Consider the following 22,648-nt stretch of genomic DNA (forward strand, 5'->3'; position numbering starts at 1 on the left):
ACACTTTTATAGGTTATTTCTGATAGATTTATGATGCAACTGTCATGTAGTTAGGGTTTTCTTATTTTTCGTGGTGGATGCATCGAAAATTTGTCATAAAATCTTTGAAATTTTTTTTTTTTTGTAGGAAATTCGTCATAAAAGTATTGGAATCTGTGACGAAAAAATTTGTGTAGGAAATTGTCCCCTTTTCTAGTAGTGCTTTTGCAAAATTTTGATTATTAGCTTGTAAACTTCATTTCTTAAAAAAAGATTCAGAGTTCTTGTTTTTTCATAAGGTGATATTTCCGGTGTTTGGATGTAATCTTCAGTTTTCATGTGAGCTAAAAAAAACGTATATTTGATGCAACGTGAATTTTTTTTTACAATCCCACTTGAACTTGATTTTCCTAATTCTTCCTTTTCAACTTCTTTTTCAGGGGTTGGGTTGGGTGGGGTGGGGTGGGGGTATAGAGGGGATGCAGAGCCGTCCCTATAGGCTTCTAAATCTAGGCAACGGCCTAGGGCCTCCAAAAAATAGGGCCTTCAATATTTTAAAAATCTTTATATAGCATGTGTATTATGCATTAAACCCAAATAAATAACCGATTTTTAAATAAAAGAGCTTAATTCCAACTCCAACCAATTTGCAATTCGTATTTAATTTAGGTCGCCATCTTTATTTTCACTAACTGTAACATCGCACTTGCCCATTTTGCTCAATTGTGTTGTCGATTGAGGAAAAATTAGACGTGAAATTAATGGTGTCGCAAGGATAATCTAGGTTGTTTAACGGCTATTTTTTATAGTGATCTCTATATATTGCGATTCACTTAATCACTGTTCTCCCTAAGTTCTTAATTGATACTTTGAATCTTTGACTTTTGATATTGTGCTTGCGACTGAGACTTAGAAGGAAAAAAGCAGAACCGATATTTTCTTTATACCCATTCAAAGGGCCTCACCTCTGTAGTTTGGTTAGGGCCTCCAAAAACGTTGGAACGGCTCTGAGGGGATGTGGAGGTGGGAATTACTTTAATAAAGCTCCTTGTTGCTTGACCAAGATGCAAACATCCAAAGATGTAGACTTTTGTTAATAATTCATCGAGCTATACCTGAAAATAGGATTTTAACCGAATTCTGTAGAATGTTATGTTTTGAATAAGTTTCCAGTTACAAACTTGAACAGCCATATTTAAATTTTCTTCTATCGCTATACAAGCTTTTTAATTATACACTTTATCGATGGTGCAAAAGCCTAAAAGGCTTAATTCAAAAACCTTTAAAAATATATTTTCTTTAAAAAAGTAGATTTCACATGTAGAATATATAGACACCTAATTTCTGGATATAAGACTTGCCGGTCTTTAGAGGGTGTATGAACATCTAAAGGACGAGAGGCCAAATTCTAATTCTCTATTCAATAGTGTGCGTAAAGCTTTTAGGAACAAAATAATATTATTACTATTATTATCTCTTCTAATAATTATTTATATCCATGCAAATATTAAATTAAAATGAGTATGATGAATAGGGAAGAAAATAATTGTACTGGATCATTGTGAAAGCATAAATGAAAAATGTAAAATAGATTGAATTATAACAAATTAGAGGACAAGTTGCCTACCCCAACCCCCTCCCAATTGAGAGTGTCATGGTTGTCAATCAAAGCAATCAAGCAGCAGTATGGCCTGAAAACTAGGTGGTCCTCTTCCTCTACCTAATAAGTTAAAACTCTGTCCAGGATGATCAATCAACGTTTAGGAGACATGCGACGCAGGCTGAGATCGGGACGGCCCTATTTAATCCACGTTTAAAAGATACGTTGCATAAATACCGAAAAAAGCAAACATATTCGTTTCAATATACTAATACGTACCCAACATCACACATAATCAATAAAGGTAATAACTTTAGCAATGTTTGCTTCCATTCAACTTTAACAATATGGCCAATAACGCTTCCACCGCCATCAAACCACATGAAAGGTTCTTAGCGCGCCAAGTAAACAAACCTTTCACACATCCACACCTAACATATATACACAAACAGGCACACATCAGTATCAAAAGGGTTTTCATATTTATAATTTGCCTCCAAATAGAATTAATCCACAATAACTATATTAATATTGGTGATTTAAGTTTTAGTGATAGAATGTTACCTTGATCTATCATAGATTTAGGAATCAAAGAGTGAGGGAAAGGAATGATGTGATAGGTTCATGGTATCATAATAATTTAATAAATAATTTTAAGCTTAAAGAAAAAGATGATGGAGAATAATTATAAATGGTAGGATAGAAGGAGGACCACAGTATTATAATTTGGGTGGTTGGGCTCTAAGTCTTGGGACTTTCTAACCATCAAGTTAGGATGGTGTGACTAAATCTTCCCAAAGGAATAAAACAATATATAAATACAAATTTATATATATACTAATTAACCTGACCTGCAAAACAGTCCAAAACGAAAAAAAACTAGTATATAGAAAGGATGTGAGATATACAAGACAAAGTAACAAGAGTGTGAATAGAATAACACAGTTATTGATGTGTGGGTACATGTGGGCAGATTATTATATAAACTGTAAAGGATTAGATTAGATTAGATAGTACATCCCAAATAATTGGTAGCTATTAAGATAAACATTGAAGGAGAGGTGGATTAAAGTAATATGTGTTGATAAGTTAGAAGGTGTTGAAATAGGAAACAACTGGCATTATTTTGGAGGGGATGGGATGGGAAGGGGAAGGGGAAGTAGTTGAAAATAGGAAGGAATACACACAGCCCCAGGTCCAGGACCATATGACAGAGGCAAGCTCACATGAACCCAACCAGATAACATATGGACCCCTCCCTTCCCATTCACATTCTCATCTTCATATTTCATATTTTCATCATTTGTATCCTTTTATGTATCCAATTAGTTAATATTTCTTTTTATCTATAAATTATTAACAATATGTTAAAAAGTACCAACATAAAATATGTTGGAGTTGCAAAGGTAATTTAGGTGGTTATGTACTGGTTGCTTAAATTAAATTTTCAGAAACAACTTCAGACGTCAGAGATGAAAGTAATGTAAATATGTTTGAGGTACAAAGTATTCACACAATTGACTTAAATAGTTAATACCTAGTGTTTTAACTTCTAAGTAGGATTTATTGTATATCAACGGTACATTCTCTATCTACAAGTGGGACCGTTCTAGATATATACAATTCAACATACAATGTCTATTTCAAATTCAACTTTGAAATATACACATTTGTTTTTCATTAATAAAAAGATATACTATCCATCTCAATGTAGGGTTTCTTTTTCTATTTTTTTCATCTTTGTAACATTAATATATAATAGTATTCTTCAATGTTAAACATGATTTAATTATTTTAACAACTCCATATACCAAATTGGGACAAAGTTGAAGTTAGATAAAAACTTTGTAAGCGAATGTTGTAGTATGCAATATAATTATTAACTCAAAAAATAGAACTGCATGTGAGGCATATTAATGGAATGCATAATTAGAATAATAACTAGAACATTAATAATATATTATAATAAATGTATTTTAATCAATGCAAAAGTAAGTATTAAATTGATAAAATGAAGGGGCAGCAACATGAAAGAAGCTTCCAGGTAAGCACCCGAATCCCTACCCCCACTGCGCATAAATAATATCTACTTTCTGGTTCCGACTACACAGAGTTTTTTTCTGAGATGAAGAGCAAGAAGTCAAACATATTAAGGTCAAAATGGAAGAGAAGAAACTGCAAAACTCATGTGTTATGATTTTAAAAGGTTGGAAATGGAAGATGTATGGATTTATGTTGTACTGTTGATTAGGTGACTTTAACGGTGTGTTCCCGAGTTAAAAATCCCTCCCCTTCCCTCCCCTCCCCTCCCCTCCCCTCCATGTCTTTCCAAATTGGAAAGACTATTTTCAGGCAAAAAAAACCCCATTTTCCCTCCCCTCCCCTTGTTAAGTGGATCTCTGGAACACCATTTTCCTTCCCCTCCCCTCCCCTCCCCCTGTTAAGTAAATCTCTGGAACACAGCGTAAAAGGGAATAATATTAGTTGAGTGGTGGTAAATTGGAATTAATGGGGTAAGTTAGTTTTCAATCTTTTTCCAATAATTCTTATATGTCAACCCTAGCTAGCTAGAAGTTTGATTACCATAAGTGAATAAACGCTTCGGAAAAAGCCAACACACGAACAGTACCTACATCCCCACACCCTAAGAGCATCATCACCATCAATATTTTATTTCAGCTTCAGCTTCTTTAACACCCCAGAAACCCTCAATTTCATTTCTTGACTTCCATGGATGGAAGTACGTATTTGTCACATCACATGATCACAAGTAAGAAGAACATCAAGAGTACATCCAGCTAGCTAAGTAACTAGCTAGATCTACGTATTTATATATACTTTGTGCTTGGAACCAGACAAAGAGACGCCGAAGCAAAATCACCATGAACTTTATTGGTAAGAATACTGGTGGTGGTGATAGTGGTGGGAGAAGACAACAACAACAGCAGCAGCAGCAGCAACACGGAGGAGAAGGAGGAGGAGGAGGAGGAGCGAATTCTTTCGAAGAAGAAGACGAGGAAGAAAGACAAACCACGGGTCCAACAGGTCAGTTATTCACTTCACCTTCTTCATCTTCTCCGTCTTCTCATCATCAAAAGAACCATCAGAGGCAACCACAACCTTTTCATCCTCACCCTCCATATCATCACCAGCCACCTCGTGGTTGGATGCACGGAGGTGAGCCTTCATCGCGGCTAACTGACCCCATGATGGTGGATTATAACTCCTCAGTGCGCGTTACGCCTGCAGCCGACAATAATAATCATGGTGACCAAGAATCAGGAGGAGGGATGATGATGATGGTGGAGAGAGAGCACATGTTTGATAAAGTGGTGACCCCAAGTGATGTAGGGAAGCTCAATCGACTCGTGATTCCGAAACAGCACGCCGAGAGGTATTTTCCCTTGGATTCGTCCACGAATGACAAGGGTCTTCTTCTGAATTTTGAAGATAGGAATGGAAAACCATGGAGGTTTAGGTATTCCTACTGGAACAGTAGCCAAAGCTATGTGATGACTAAAGGTTGGAGTCGTTTTGTTAAAGATAAGAAGCTTGATGCTGGAGATATCGTCTCTTTCCAGAGAGGTGTTGGTGGTACTGCGAAAGATCGGTTGTTTATAGACTGGAGGCACCGCCCCGATGCACCTGCTCCTCCCTATCATTTATCATCAAATCTATCATTTCCACTATCACATCATCAGTTTTCAGTCAACAGAAGCAATATCCATCCTTGGAATCCACTTTTCTTGCAATCACAACCAGCACCATCAAGGAGCCATTCCAATTTGATGCTACAGCCCTCTTCGTATCGCTATGGTAACACTAGCAGCCCTTATCACAACATAGGTACTGGAAGTGTGGTTAATGTGAATCAAGGTGGTTCAGGTTCAGGATCTGTAATTTATTTTAGATCAGGTGGAGGAGGTGGTATCCCACAGCAACCACATCATGTGGATATGATACAAATGCACCAAAGGAATGTGGTAGGAATTGGAATGGATCCACCGGCACCACCACCACCACCACCTCCATCCGCTTTAGTATTTGAATCGGTGCCTGTGGTCCATGGGAAAGCAGCCGCTAAGCGACTAAGGTTGTTTGGAGTTAACATGGATTGCCCCATCTCAGATGACGACGATCAAGACTATGACCCCGCAAGCGAAATGTCTCCTACAACGGTTTCTTCAAGTACTCCCACTAATCCCGTTTCCGTGGGAAATTACCATCATGACCAATTTTCCCATCATCATCCATCGTCATCTTCAACCATACCATACCTTCAATTGAGGTCTTATGAAGAAGAATCCCACTTCCATCAAACCACAATGATGTCTTCTTCCTCTAGTGATGCTTTCAACAAAACCACAAAATCATCATCCTCCCCTAGGACCTTGGATTTGGATTTCTGACCGCACAATTATCCGATCATATAGCTTCTACTCGTGTGGATACATTAATATGTGAGGAGCCCATTAACTAGAGAGTTTTTTATTTTATCTGGTCAGTTATTATGTACCCAAAACTATTGGTGATCAAGTGAATTTTCGGCAAGAAGTCAATTTGGAGTCTGGAATTACAAAATCCATTGAGTTCCATATAGTTAGCTGTCATTGCTGATGATGGATAATCAAACAGAAGGGGATTGAAGAGTGCTTTATATAGTTGTTTGCTGCAAACTACTGGAAGTGACCAGAGGTTCAAACTGGTTTAGTTTTTGGCCACTTCATTTAATTAGTCTAATGTACAATTTTCCAGTTATAAATTCATTTACACCTTTGATATCAATATTACAATGCTATTGACTAATGATTTCCATTTACTATTCCTCCATAGCAGTTATATACTTGTTCATATGTTTATGTTCATCCTTCATTTTCTTGATCATATGTAAAACCATTTTTGTATGCAAACATATATGCTATCTTTTTCTACAGGAGACATTGAGCTTTATGTTTCTTTTATCTTGTTTATTATATTTATACATCTCTATAAAGAAAAGGTGAATATGTTGAAGAAGAAGAAGAAGAGTAAGGGTTTGTGTTTCTTTCTTTCTTCTTTTGTTTTGTTTTTATTACCGTTTGTAGGCTTGTTTCTCTTGTGGCTGCTGCTGCTACACCTTCCTTTGGGTACTCTCTCTCCACAGGTACTTATCTTCTTCTTCTTCTTCTCCTCTCTCTTTCTCTCCCAATACAAATGGTTTGCTTTCTGTGTGCATGTTGCTTGTTACTAGACATCTCTCAAGAAATGTTATCATTAATTCTTGCTATTCATCTTTGCCTGTTTTCTCCATGTCTTCACATACTACATTTTTCACAAATGAATACATGTCCTTTCTTTTCTGTTTAAGATCAGTTTTAATTTATAACTCTCTAGCTAGCTAGGTCCCCTTCTTTGTGTTTTCTTTTTCTTTTTTACAGTACTCGCCCATCTCTTTATCAGACTCCACATCTCATGCTACTTGCTAACTTATCTGTTGTTAATACTTTTCCTTTACATATATATATGTATAAATTATAGTTATATTATGTACAAATGAGATAATATTACAATTTTGGAAGCTCTAGCTCCTAACTTAACTTCATTTGTGCACAAATTTAATATAGTGATTAATTATACATATATTATACAAATACCCATACCTCTAGGGGTTTCTTTATATATCATAAATTGACCGAACTAGTAGAGTGATTATCACATGCACACTAGATTAATGACATTAAATGTCACAAATGCAATACACATGTCTCATTAAGTAAAATAGTTACTTCATGTCTTCAACACACTCACTATACAAAATTCTGTAGTGTATAATCAGTTTTCATTACAAAGAGTAGTGGTCTCCAACAATGGTACCTCAAATACAAACTTGATAGTATATTAACTATACCGAATATCAGTCTTTTCATAGTCTTCGCTAAAATTAAAAAGTCATTTCATGAAGGATTGCGAGAAAACGTGTATTAATGTAGCTTATACATTGTCGTAGAAATGTTCCTTTACTTTTGTTTGTGGCATATGTTCAGTAAACACAATTATGTATGAAGTAACAAGTTATAACTACATATTTGAAGCTTTCACCAATGGACACCAAGATCTTTACATTGGCATCACTTAGTTAATTAGCGATTAGCTGAAGAAACAAAAGTTATAGAACTCAAGGAATTAATTATGTTAATCATGGTATTTATTGAGCCAGCCTTTCCTCAACTTTAGTGTCTTCTTTCCTAACAAATTAGAGTGGTCTAGAATTAGGCTTGTGCATGCACATGCCATTATTATATATTCAAAGTTGCAGCTAGCTACTTGTTTCTTTTGAAATATAATTATCTATAGAATTCCTGTATATTTAGTTTCCTTCCCTTCCGTTTTACCTGCACATCCGCACCTGAAATATAACTTGATACGGTATTAATCTCAACTCAGGAAGTAGGTCGATAGTGAATTGATCAAAGAGTCCACTTGATCAGAAGGAGGCCTCTTTAGAAACTGTAGCGAGAAAGGTTTAGTTGAGTTACTTGGTAAATAAAAACAATGGTTCTCTCTCGTTTATGCATACGGGTAGGCTTTAAATGGTACAAAGTAACACACATAGTATTGCACGGAAACTTCCTCCAATTCATGAGAATCTTTTAACTCGGTACTTAAGATCGAGTCAATAGATCTAACAAGCCAACAAGCAAGTACACAAACCATATTAGCCATTTCATCAATGATTACCCAATCCAAGTATAAGTGATTTTCCATGACAGATATGTCACATAAAAGACTATAACTTATAAATATGTCACATAAAAGACTATAACTTATGTATACGCTTTATACCCTCTTTGATATTCCTTTCTGGAGCATAATTATATTATGCAGGATATAGGAATATTGATTAATAGGAACCTCACAAATTTCTCCAGAGAAAATGAGGGGATGGAGGTTGTTCACAGAAGGCTGTAGATTTTTAATTGAGTGCCCAAGAAAGTTATGAGCTTATTACAATGGTTTATGGCATGATTATTAAAAAAAGTGTCACAAACTGGCTATTAAGTTACTAATGAACCCTATTGTAGTTGTAAATAAGTGTCACAAACTGGCTATTAAGTATACATGCCATTTATATGTTTGTATGTCACGTTCGTTAAGTTTGTTAAAAAAATGTTACAATTATCTCTCATATTATAACCGCATTTATAATATTGTTTGTTATAAATAACGTACAATTTAACTTGTCATTTAAATTTAGTTTGGTGGTATTTTGTTTCATCACTGTATGGGTCACATTCGTTGTTTCCTTCTTCTATTATAAAATTAATAAAAACATAAATTCTCGTAAATGCAGTTTATTGTAATCTTGCGTGTATATAGGTCCAGCTTACGCATAATTGCATATGCTGTCTGAATGACATAGATGCAATTAAATTGTATTTTATAATTTTAGGAGTAAATTGACAGGGCTTTGGATATTTACATCAGAAACCATATATAGTAAGTTAGATCTGTCGTATCCAATTGTTTTAGCTTTAATGCCTTCTTTTTCCGTCTCGAAGAGTTAATCTCACCTGATCATCCCTTTCACCTAATATATGCGATTAGTTCTAGTTAATTACCCGTAGATGATTTGCTACAAATTCTGGCAAGAAATGCCGGCCCCAAGAATTCATGTACCCTGTTCGAGCTCGAAAAAATGTGACCTTAGGCGTTAACAAAATTAAACTTAATGCCAAATGAGGTAATAACTAATCTAAACCATAAGAATAGTTTTGTAAGAAGATCTATATGGGTGTTTGTATAGGTGTACCCTATTAAAAAAATATTTCACATATACATATCGAGTTTTTTTAATAAAAAAACGTGCCTCTCGAAATATCGAGCCCTGGCCGGTGGTCCTTCCCGCCCACCCCCAGGGCCGTATATGTTGAAGGTTGAAAGACAGTCTATCTTCTAATCATAATTTTTTTGGTTAATATATATCAACCTGAATCCATGTAGATGTGTTTCTATGTTGTTAAAAAAATGTACATGTGTAAGTTCCAGATCATAAATTTAAAATTATAGTTTCGTTAATTTCTGATTAAGGAACATAGCAATTTTCATGGAAGTAATTACCCCTGAGCTCCCCTCACCTCTTTAAAAGTCAACATGGTCCAAACGCTCTGCATGCCAGCATGGCACTTTATCATTTTGACGAGTAAACGGGATAGATTCTTAAACACAGAAACTTTTGAAAGTTCAACTCCTTTTATCATAAGTTGAATCTTTTTCCAGTTGAGAAAAAATCTTACATTTCTAAAATAGAAATATGACCAAACTGTGGTTACATTTTAATGAAAACTTGATTATAAATATATATTTGGAGACATCATCATCATCATCATTATCGTAATCGAACCCAAACTCGATGGATTAATCCGACACCCGACATATTTGGTATGGGTTTGGGGGTCGGGTAATCGGGTATGGGACCAGTTTTGAGATTAATTTATTTTTGTTCACGGGTTAATTAGGATTTGATGATATACCGTTTACCCGATCGATTACCAGACAAAGTGTATCCGTTTATCTGATTGTATACCCGATATAATTTCTTTTACTTTTTAACACGTATTTACACGATATATCAATTATTGGCATACACTATTTTTATCATCTATGCATTTGAGTATTTTTTATATACATTTTGGTATTTTATTAATATACATTAATATACATTATAGTTGTAGTTATTTGATATATTTTTATAGTGATAATGTTAAATGTAATTTATTAGTAGTAGTTGTTTGATAGATACCCGAGGGAGTTTTGAGTCGGTCATTCCCAATAGGTAATTTTTTTTAACTTATTGGTTTACCCGAATCTGCATGTATACTCGATACTCGATGAGTAATTACCAGATAGAAACCCGACAGGTTTTGAGACAAGCTTAGTTAATTGGGTTTGGGGTTGAGATTACCTTAACCCGTCCTAAACCCGCCCCATTGCCATCACACTCTACGAAGAGAAAACCCACCATTGGGAAAACCGCCTAGCTCTACCCTTAACAAAATTTGTCTAGGTGAGACTCCAATCAGTGACTTCCCATTTGGAAAGTTATGGAGTTACCACTCAATTAGAAGGCTTAGTGAAAGTTACATCGTTTAATTAAAAACAAAGTAAGTAGTTAGCCTGCATTTTTTTGAACGGCAAAGAATCTAACGTGTAAACTCACCCTGCTCAGGGCTATGTGCAAGGTCGGCACCTCGACCACCATGAGGCTATGCCTCCTGATGCGTGGGAACCTAATGAAATTTGTAAACCCTCCTCGTCATCTGGTTCGAATACGTGATTAAAGCCCCTATTCGTCCTTTCACCCAGAATAATTAAGTGGTTAATGCGTTAAAATATCGGATATCGGTCAAGGACCGATATTTGAGATACCGGTTATCGCGGTGGGATATCGGTATTTTAATATCATGCTAAATTTATATATATAGCAATTTAACACTAACAATTCAGTTTACACTCCTACCAATAACAAATTAATCTATTGCAACTTGCAAAACACTAACAATTGTAGCAAGTAGGAACTGACTAAGACTTAAAACACTAACCACTAACAATTAAGACTTAAAACATAATAACAATAAGAAGAAAGACGAATGGTAGAACTAAAAAGAAAGGTACTGATATCGGAAAAACCGTGATATATTGATCAAATATCGGTCGGTGTTGTCGATATTTTGCACCGATATCTTGACAGGGGATCGACAACTGGTATATCATTAATATATCGGGATATTAACTACATAGCACCTAGATGTCTCTTGAAAATGACCCAAGCGGTAGGACATGCCTTTTGACCACCGGACCAACATCTCATGACTTAGCCTGCATTTATCTTGGTGTTTCTATATGTTTGGTGGTTCAGGGAAGGAAACATCTTGATGATTAAATGGTATGCTTCATTATTTAAAAGTTAAGAATTTAAATCATTTTAGAATGTAGATGTTGATGTATTTATCTTTGAAAATATCAGATTCGTTGTTAAAGAGAGTAGCAATTATTCCTAGTTGACATCCAGGGCTTTGTTTAATTTGCATGTATATTTTTCAACAACAGTTCAAAATTAAAGGTATTATTCAATAAAATTTGATTTGTTTCACCAAAAGATTAAGGTTGTCAAAAGTTCTGTTTTTTATGCTAATATTGTTTTATTTATTTGTTCTAGGGTTCCCCTTTTACAAAGGGGTACAAAATTGTTTTTAATAAAGAGGTACAAAAATGTTTTTAGTGAAAAACCACAAAGGGACCCCCCCCCCCCCTCTTTTTTTACGAGCTAGAAATTAATCAGAGTTAATGGGACGGTTACAAGGAGCAAATACAGGTATTAGAACAACATATAGGTAGCTGGTCCTATGCCAGACAAAGCATGATCAATGCTCAATAACAAGGGATGCCAAACACCGATGTATGCTATTGCATTCCATATAAACACATGGTATTATATAATGTACTAGGTTATAGACCCGCGTACTACGCGGGTTGAATAACGACAATATCTTACGTAAACTCGTATAACACACGAGACTATAATCTACTGACTTAGATAATAATAATTCAAAGTTATAATAATATAATAATTACAAATAAATAATAATAACCCTGAGGTTTATATTTTTTACCATTTTCATCCAGCCCGTTAACTTTATCAAAAAAATCAGTTAAATAGGGGCATTTTTGTCTTTTTACTTATTTAATTTATGGTTTTTTAAATGCAAATAAAATCCACCCCATTAATTTATATCACCGTTCAAATTTGAATTTAAGGAGCTTAGTAAATATCTTCTACAATAATAAGATTTAACTTAGTCATTTTGATATTAAATTACAAAAATAAATTCAAATATTATCTAAATTATATAGAACATAGTTTAAATTTTAAACTATATACCGTATTCGTTTTTATAGATTTATCGATGTGGTGGTATAAAATTAGTTGAATACAAAGTAATGTTCGCAATAAAGTTTTTATTATTATTTTTTTTTTGTATCGGGCACCACATGTGTTATATATTAATAATAAAAATTGGATATTAATCTAATATATTATTAATAAAATAATAATAATAATAATAATAATAATATTGATAATTAAGAGATACCTACGTGTAGTTATTCGCAAATAAATTATTAGGTTAGGTTATACAATCTAGGTCTACAAGTATATAACCTAATTTGGTATGATCCGCAATGATTAAAAAATAAAAACGTTATGTCACATATGAAAAATAGAAATAAATAAATCATATACTACAATAATAAGATAAATATTTTTATGTATTATGTAATTGTCTATAGTTATGTATAGATTAGTAAATTGGATATATTAATATGATATAATAACAATACATATTTATCTTGTTGTGTATAGATTAATAAAGTGTATAATAATAATAATAATAATAATAATAATAATAATAATAATAATAATAGTAATAATAATAATAATAATAAATTAAATCTTAATGCTGGCATTAACTTGATTCCCAGAATGCCATGTGGCATTAACTTGAATCTTTATTAGTATTAGATATATATTTATACACACACACACACATATATATATATATATATATATAATATTGATAATTAAGAGATACCCACGTGTAGTTATTCGCAAATAAATTATTAGGTTAGATTATACAATCTAGGTCTACAAGTATTTAACCTAATTTGGTATGATCCGCAATGATTAAAAAATAAAAACGTTATGTCACATATGAAAATAAAAATAAATAAATAATATACTACAATAATAAGATAAATATTTTTATGTATTATGTAATTGTCTATAGTTATGTATAGATTAGTAAATTGGATATATTAATATGATATAATAACAATACATATTTATCTTGTTGTGTATAGATTAATAAAGTGTATAATAATAATAATAATAGTAATAATAATAATAATAAATTAAATCTTAATGCCATGTATCATTAACTTGATTCCCAGAATGCCATGTGGCATTAACTTGAATCTTTATTAGTATTAGATATATATTTATACACACACACACACACACATATATATATATATATATAATATTGATAATTAAGAGATACCTACGTGTAGTTATTCGCAAATAAATTATTAGGTTAGATTATACAATCTAGGTCTACAAGTATATAACCTAATTTGGTATGATCCGCAATGATTAAGAAATAAAAACGTTATGTCACATATGAAAATAAAAATAAATAAATAATATACTACAGTAATAAGATAAATATTTTTATGTATTATGTAATTGTCTATAGTTATGTATAGATTAGTAAATTGGATATATTAATATGATATAATAACAATACATATTTATCTTGTTGTGTATAGATTAATAAAGTGTATAATAATAATAATAATAATAATAATAATAATAATAATAAATTAAATCTTAATGTCATGTAGCATTAACTTGATTCCCAGAATGCCATGTGGCATTGACTTGAATCTTTATTAGTATTACATTTTGGTGATATCTTTTATTATAAGAGAATGCCATGTGGCATTAAGGAGATTCTTTTATTAGTATTAGATTATGCATAAACCATGTCACAAGACTGATGATTAGGGTGGAGGGTATCGTCATAGGACAAGGTGCTCCATTGCCTTTTTAGAATAGGCAAATTGGATTTAAATAATCTAAATTTTCTCAATTTTGCCGATAATAATTCAAACTCAGTTATTTACCGATAGTAATCCGAACTGATCAACTTTTGGCCGATAATAGTCCGCCGTTAAAAATAGCTTAATGGAGTTAAGTTTTTTTTCCGAATTACAAACTGATATTTTAGGAATTTTGATCAGAATGAGGATACGAGTCGATTTATGTAAACTTACCTCAAAACGGTGCTCCAAACGACTCAATTTTTGTTAATTGAAAGTTTAAATACCTGAATTGAAGCACCATTTTCGTTGTTTGGGACAGTATTTCGAGGTAAATTTTACATCAATCTACTCGTATCCTCCTTCTAATCAAAAGCCCTAAATCACCGGTTTGTAATTCGGAAAAAAATTAACTCCGTTAAGCTATTTTTAACGCAGACTATTATCCGCCAAAAGTGGATCAGTTCAGATTATTATCGGCAAATAACTGAGTTGGGATTATGATCGGCCAAATTGAGAAGGTTACGATTATTTAGATCCAATTTGTCTTTAGAATAAAGCACACCATATGAAATGTAGCCTCCTCAATGATTACCTATTTAACTTTTCTTTTAAAATTTTTAACATTTTTTTATATTTCTTACATTTAAATAAACTGATAAAAATCAAACATCTAAATAAATTATAAATAAAAAACATAACATTTAAATAACTTAGAAAAAAAAAACATGACATTTAGACACCTTAGGGGGAAAAAGATAACACATAAAAATATTACATGAAACATGTAAACAAAACAAACGTAATCTAAGGTTGTGCCATGAAAACCCCTCCATTCCGGGTCGAAAAACCCTCCAAGTTGCAACGTGAACAAACGGCCTTAAGGCTTGGTTCGTACTCAGTACGTGCCACGGCAAGCACTGCATCCTCGGCTACACCTTCCTCGTGGTTCAACGCAGTGACGTAGCACCTCTCAAAATTTGAACACTTTAGGCGTAGATGCATAAACCTTTCGAGAATTTGTTCTCTTACACAAATATTCTCACTGACACGTTCATAGACCTAATCATGCTCCAAGTTTGAGGCGCATCGTCGAGGAATCCTAAATCGACCCTATCCGTCCAACTCGTGGCTAACGCGAGATCCTCCACGTTGGTCCAACGACGCGCCATTAAAATGAAAAGGTTGAGAGTACAAAAAATGTTGAGAGTGTTAAAAATTTGAGTAGTTGGATGGGTTTTTGGTGGAATAAATATGAGAGAGTGTGTATATATATAGGATGAATTATTTGATTCTTGAAACAATTTTTTTATAAATATTTTACCCTTTGCATAAACGGTTAAATGGCACAACTCCCCACAATCCAGGCTCGTGAATGCTCGCCATTGTGCTGGCGAGGTATCAATAGCGCCCCACCCTTAGCGCCCAATGTATGGGGATGGGGGCGCTATCGTTTGAATTTGGCTATGGTGGAGGGCTCAATGGCACCCATACTAAGGCCCCTCCAAAATGAAGAGATGGTTGCGGACCTACATGCAAGTTTTCGCAATCGCTTAACATTGAAAAATGATGTGTTATTTGTAATTCAATACGTGTTTAATAAGTATAAGATATGTATCCAATTATCTGAGTGTGACTAATTTATTATGCACTACACATTTTTTAAAAAGTTTTTGGGCCCATCACTAATGGTCAAAAGTGCCTATCAATATCAAGACTAACCTTTGATACCCGATAATTTGACTAAGTTTCTTTGTATAATGTCGGTGATTTCAGTTTAATTTAACTATTCATGTAATTTGGTTTACTTAATGACCAATGAGAAAGATCAAACAAGTTGCAAAGCGTAGAGTGAACACTTGTTTGAGAATGCTATGATTTCAAACCTATGGGACAATAGGTATCCGGGACAACGCCTTTGGTAGCGGAATACCAGGGGTGGTAGCCCTTACTTCGATATTGCAAAGTTGCTAAAAGAGAAATGAAATTGATACTGTACATCAGTTTTGAGTTTGCATTTGTGCTTCAACACTGAATTCGTTTAACATTGAAATTGTTGTTCCCTACTGAAGTTGGTCTTTAAAAGTGAATGTGTTCATTGGTACTGAACATGTTCTAAAGTACTAGAACAAAACTTCAGTACCAAAATTTAGAGCAGTTGCAAAATTGAAAGTAACTATATATTTGGTAGTTGTAACCATGAATTGTCATGGCACTTCTCCCCTTATTAAAACTCCAGTTGGGTCCTCATTTTAGGAAACACGAATTCATTCATAATTTATACTCGTTATTAATTTCAATTTGAGGATAATCTGATTGAATTGTCTTGAGCACCAATGAATTATAATTCAATTTGAAAGTGTTTTACACGATTTTCAAAAGATATCCAAGTTATTCACGAAATAAATCACAAACCAACAAAATTCCAACACATAACTCTAACAAATATTGTCACTTAATTAAAGACCAAATGGTAGAGATTAAAATGCCATTGCTACCTTTAAGTTCACAATTAGCGGAACAATCCAAAAATTCGGTCCATAATGATAGCCCCTTGCTAGCTTTCATGATCAATCTCACATAATTAATCTACATGTACGTTCCTTCATATGGTACACTCAAGGCCACTCACAAGGAATGCCATGATTTAAAGTAACTAATAAAGTACAAAGATCAATGTAGACATGTCATTGTCTTACTGCTATTCCACAATCCTTGCATCATTTTTGTGGAAAGCAAAAGGATGAAAGATGATATTTTATTTTCATTGATCACTATCTTTCTGCTTTCATACATGTTACATTAAATAAACAAGTTAATATAAACCACAAGGATCAAAATTTCGAATATATTTATTTTTTGGAAGGAAATAGTAAAGAGTAAAGGTTGTACTATATAGGGGCCAAATTGTTATTCGTTAGGTAACCAGGGAAAGGTACATGAGGGGACAACCAAGGTTGGGGAGTATGATGATGAATATGTAAGATATGAGACTGGGCCCCATCCTAGTTTAAAGAGAGAAAGCATCTAGCTGCTACCCTAGGCTTAGTAGGCCTAGGTTTAGGTGGTGGCACTACTCACTATTCAAGCAAAAAGCCGCTGGTGGAATTAAACAGCCATTTTGCATATAACACCCATATAGTATAGATAATATTACACATATATATATAAACCATTGTGTATAAGTTATAGGTCTTTAGTTTAGTTTATAAATCATGAGTTTGAATGCAATGAGAAAAATGGAATATTAATGTGGAAGTACTAAGTACAGATCCAGCACCATAATTTGATCAACTCCAATGAGCAGGAAGAGTTGTTAGCAATGGCAGCATAGCATGCAGGCTAATGATCAGACAACCATAACGACATTTGGACTTTTGTTCATAAAATCAAAAGCAACCTGATTGTGTTCTTCCTCTGCAGCATTCATGTTTCTCTGTCCTCCCTCTTTCACATTCCATTTCCAGCCAACCCTTTTTAATATTCTTTAACATTTATAAATCAATCCCATGTTAATTTGAATATTGTAATCAATCCCATGTTAATTTGAATATTGTTTGATTTGCTTTCCTGCCTGTCATCTAGTCTCATGTTTGCGTGCTGGTGCCTTTTTGGATCATTTATATCTATATAGCCTAGCTAGTTGCAGTTACCTACCTTGTTATGCCACCCTACACTCTTTAATTAAGCCCATAACACATGAGTTATACGTTTATAACTTTTAAAAAAGAGTTATTGACACATTAAGGGTGTAAGGGGTGCTCACCTAATAGGTGAGTCCCCTCTCTTACGCCAAACCAATCCTCGTGTGCCACGTCAACTCCCCTCTTAAACTCCCCTAACACCCTAAATTGATGGCGGCACTCCCCTCTTAGGTGAATTGTTTTTTTTTTTAAAAAAAAAAAAAAAAAAAACATTGATTGGTCCCCTCTCCCTCTCTCCTCTCTCTCTCTCCTCCCCCTCTCTTCGGCATCTCCTCACCCATTTCACTCCCTCTCTCTAACTCACCTAATGGATGGCAGCCCCCCCCCCCCACCCCCCCTAATCGGTAAAATGGGTCACCGCATGGGGTTGCCGAAGGCACCCCGTGTACCCTAAAAGTTTTAAATTAATGAATCCATTTATAACAAAACGTAGAGAGGCGAGTCTAAACGCACTCACTTATATAACCTACTTTATATGAGAAAAGATTGATCCAGAAGTGATGTGACTGGTTTAGATGCACTCTACTAATAATCATAGGAAAAGGGTGTACGTTTAATGCAACCTATTTAAGTTCATACTGTTAGCGACTTTTGAAATCTTTGAAGTGCTTTATACAAAGCGAAAGTTTAAGGCGTTACGGCACACATGTGGTCCCCAAGAGGATAACCCGATGGTAAAGTAATGTGTTCCCTAACTAAGTGGTTGTAGGTTTAAATCTTATAAAGAAGAGGTACGGTGTAACTGGTTGTTAAAGAAAAAGCCATCACACGTGGATAATATCAAAGCAATTAGTGCTAATTGTATGTTTAAAATATGAGAGCCTAGTTGCTGCCAACTTCCTAACAGTATGCCTATTTTGGTTATATAAGGTTAGAGCTGGAATAATAATAGAGTAGCCTCTTTGGGCTAGTTAGGTTAGGTGTGCTGCTATACATATATAATAATGATAAAGGCATATAAAATTCAGTAGGTTTAGCTAATGTATGTGACCAAATTAATTAAATAGTTAGGGCTGCACCCACACTGCTGCATTTTTTAACTACAACTATTCGTGGAAAGATGTAATATATTTATTGAATAATATACTTCTAAAACTTGCCAACAAGAAATAAGTTTAAAAGTGGAGGCATAGATCATATATAATTGTAAATTATGAATATTTAGAACACAGCTTAATTAAGTGAAAAACGACAATTTGTTTCATCAAACACCAAGCATAGTGACCATATATTAATAAAGCCCAGTCATAGATTACTAACGAATTTAAAATGCCTAGAAAACTGTCTATAATAGCTCACTCATAGATTATTAATAATTTTAGGGAATTAATAATTTCAGGTAAAATCTTATTCTCACATGGTGTATACGAGCCGTATAAGTGGCGGATTTAGAAAAAAACCTAAAGGGGTAACTGGCGTTGCCCCTTATTCTCACACTTTTCCAAAATTTACACTGATTTTACACTACCGCCGGAGCGTCAAGGGGTAACTGGCGTTGCCCCTTATTCTATGCTAGGTCCGCCCCTGCGTATAAGGTTATACGTTACGGGTTGTATAACCTTATACGACCAGTATACATCGTGTGAGAATAACATTTTTGTCTGGTCGTATATAATGTATACGACACCTTTAGATGGGCCGTGTAACCCGTATATTTCGAATTTCGTTTTAAATTTTAACTGTCTAACTAGATGTAAGATGCTTCAATTCGATGTTATATTCCTCGATTCTCGTGCTAGTCATGCGATTAGACGTTAGATTCCTCGATATTCATGCGAGTTATCTGATTCGACGTTAGATTCCTCGATCCGCATGTTAATCATTTGAAACGATGTATTATTTCGTAGAAACGTCTATATAAACGACACTAACCTTATTCATTTTCATTCAACTTCTATTTGTTTCTTCTATATATCTCTGTATTCAAATTATATTACGTTATCAATGTCGTTTTGGGGAAAACATTTCAGTAGTGACTCGGCTAACGAGTTGAATCAGGAGAGTCATCAAAACAATCAAAATAACAATCCGGGTTTGTTGGATCAGAATGTTCCGTTCGATCTCAATCTTGCGTTTGATGCAAGTCAGGATCCTTGGGGTTTGATGCATTTCAAGCTAATTACGTTGGTTATTATCCACCGCAGCCCGTTAGTTTACAATCCCCTCCTGCTAGTGGTGGACCGCTGCCCGGTAGTTTTAAATCTCCTCCTGGTAGTGGTGGACCGTCTGAGGGTCCAAACGGTGACCACGAACCTAGTGAGTTTAAAACCGATCAGTCAGTATCCAAGGTATTTTTGGATGCGCTGACCACCACGTCTTTTGACGTGTTATGGACCTGGTAGCGCACTTTTGGTACCGGGAGTTCACGATCCCCAAAGGCACGGGTGTCAACCATTTACCATTCTTTGCGCCGGTACCTACATCGATGTATTGCCGTGATGATTGCTGGTCGTCATGATAGCAGGGAGTGTGTCACCCAAAATGACCTGTTCTTCTTGCACGACCTACTTACCGACCGGGGGGCAACTTGGCATACAAGTCTGCCACATACTTCGCCGAGTACGCTTTTAAGCGTACCTCGAGCAACATTAGTTGTGGCGGCTTCGTCACCCGTCTGGCGAAGCACTGGGTGCGCCTCTTGTCCCTAGGTGATTCTGGATATGACCATCTATAACACCTCGTAAAATCGTGTTCAATAATGTATTGACACGTATCCCTAATCTTAATTATATCAAAAGTTGGCTAAGAGGGACTATTTTTATAAAAAATGAAAACTATGTATATGGAGGGACTAAAAGTGTCAACATGCTGAAACTAAGCCTCTTAGTGACCTTACACGGTGTTTGTATCCTCAAATGAGCCTTTTGTTGGACAAGAGGAGCCGTTTGCGTAATGGTTTGAAAGTTTGCGCGACGAAGGGTTAAAAGCGTCAACATGTAAATTCTTACCTCCGAATGACCTTTTAACGAACCGGGAGCTTCATGATGTTCAATCATACTCTTGGGAATGCCTACAATTGGCCATTTAAGGGTTTATTGTCATTAAGTGATAACACGCGCAAGTTTGCATGTTAAATGGGTTAAAAGCGTCAATATGTTAATTCTTACCTCTGAGTGACTTTTTAACGAACCCGGAATATTTGATGCCCGATCATACCCTGGGTATACTTAATATCTTGTATTTTATTGATAAGAATGCAAAAATATCAATCGTTGAAAAATTTGGGTCGTTTTCGCGTTCGTTAAAGCGTTCGTCGCAATTAAGCGAAAAACGTGACCGTACGACCAAACGAACCGACGTCCACAACATTTTCGGGCATAAACCAAGTTACTTATGCCTTAACGCCTTTACGCAACCTAGAAAGTGGGTTAAAAGGGGTTAAAACCGTTAAAACTCAACAAATTTTGTACAGGGACTATAGCTGTCAAACTTCAAAATCTGATTTGCAGCCCACTCCAAGCTTCATAAAAACCATTAACTCAAATCTAGGGGCTTGTATGTTGTATTATACATGTTTAGGGACACTTGTATGCATCTCCAAGACCTTCTAACACCTGTAAATCATCCACAAAGCCTTCCAAAACTACAAATAGGTGTTATGTTCATTGAAGAACTTGCACCTTTTCTCATAATTCTTCTCTACTTCTCTTGTGGAAGTTCCTAAGCAATTGGTAGCATCTCTTTGAGTTCTATTCAGTCCCTAGGACCAATTGTAACTGTTCCTTTCATGGCTTATTCGTTTATTAGGCTTTTAAAGACGAAAAGTCAAGTGTTTTCGATAAACGCTTTGACTTTTGGTTTAGACTTTAATGGTCCAGCCATTGTTTGCAACGAACATGACTACGTGATCGTAATTAGGTAGGTGATAATCCCTCAAAAGGGCACCTCCTAAGAATCACGTTTGATTGGTCAATTGACGAGTCAACATATTAATGTTTTAAAAAGTCAACGGGGCAGATTTTGAAATAATTACGATCTGAGTTTAAAGGTGTTCTAAAATATTTTTATTACTTAAACAACTTAGTAACAAATATTAGAACATGCGTAAGCATGTTCGGCTCGTCAATTCCAGTTTTAGGGTCGGTTCGTAACCGAAAGTCGCGAAGTTTGACTTCTGCTTTGACTTTCGATTATGAACCGAATTAGACTTGTATGCTACTGATTTAAGGTTCCGTTGTGATCGTAATATGATGTAGCACAATCCTTTGAGGTTGTATTACACGATCGTAATAGTAATCCGAGTTTTATGCAAGTTTCCGTTAAAATGCCATACTTTGACTATTATGCCCTTTTTAGCAAAAATAAGGTTTTAGACACCAATGAACTTGAAAATGACTTAGGTACTGATATGTTAACATGTTTAACATATTTTGATGTTACAAATCTGATCATAAACTGAGTTTTCGTATAATATCGTAAATTACGCTTTAAAGCGACCGAAATGCCCTTTCAGCGTAAAACAGTCTTAAACGTAATTTCTTATATTAAACTCATTGCCTACTCATGTAATATCATAATTAGGTTATTTTTGGATATCAAATCAGATTATAAACTGAGTTTAATACAAGTTCTTATATTACGTTCCTAAATGACGATAATGCCCTTTTGGCACATAAAATGGTTTTAAAGCATAATCTTCATATAAAACCTTTTACCTACTGATGTGTTATACTAAATAGCATATCTTGACCATATAAACCTGGTCATAACATTAGTTTTCATAAAACAT

General features: G+C 34.6%; 1 protein-coding gene and 1 long non-coding RNA gene across 2 annotated transcripts; one reads left to right on the top strand and one right to left on the bottom strand.

The window, feature by feature from the left end:
- Positions 1-1,486: 1,486 nt before the first annotated feature.
- On the bottom strand, positions 1,487-2,301 carry LOC110863701. The gene is made up of 2 exons (XR_002549299.2): positions 2,144-2,301; positions 1,487-2,010 (listed from the first exon to the last, which is right to left on the bottom strand). It is a non-coding gene; the product is annotated as an uncharacterized LOC110863701 (long non-coding RNA).
- A 2,487-nt stretch (positions 2,302-4,788) lies between these two features.
- On the top strand, positions 4,789-5,988 carry LOC110944318 (B3 domain-containing protein Os03g0120900). Its single transcript, XM_022185978.1, has one exon. It carries the CDS (start codon positions 4,789-4,791, stop codon positions 5,986-5,988), a length of 1,200 nt encoding a protein of 399 aa, XP_022041670.1.
- The last annotated feature ends 16,660 nt before the right edge of the window (positions 5,989-22,648 follow it).

Source organism: Helianthus annuus, chromosome 6 (assembly GCF_002127325.2).
Source record: "Helianthus annuus cultivar XRQ/B chromosome 6, HanXRQr2.0-SUNRISE, whole genome shotgun sequence".
Taxonomy (NCBI): domain Eukaryota; kingdom Viridiplantae; phylum Streptophyta; class Magnoliopsida; order Asterales; family Asteraceae; genus Helianthus; species Helianthus annuus.

Excerpts from the sequence above, each read along its gene's own strand:
- LOC110944318 (XM_022185978.1), top strand. The coding sequence starts at position 4,789 with ATGGTGGATTATAACTCCTCAGTGCGCGTTACGCCTGCAGCCGACAAT.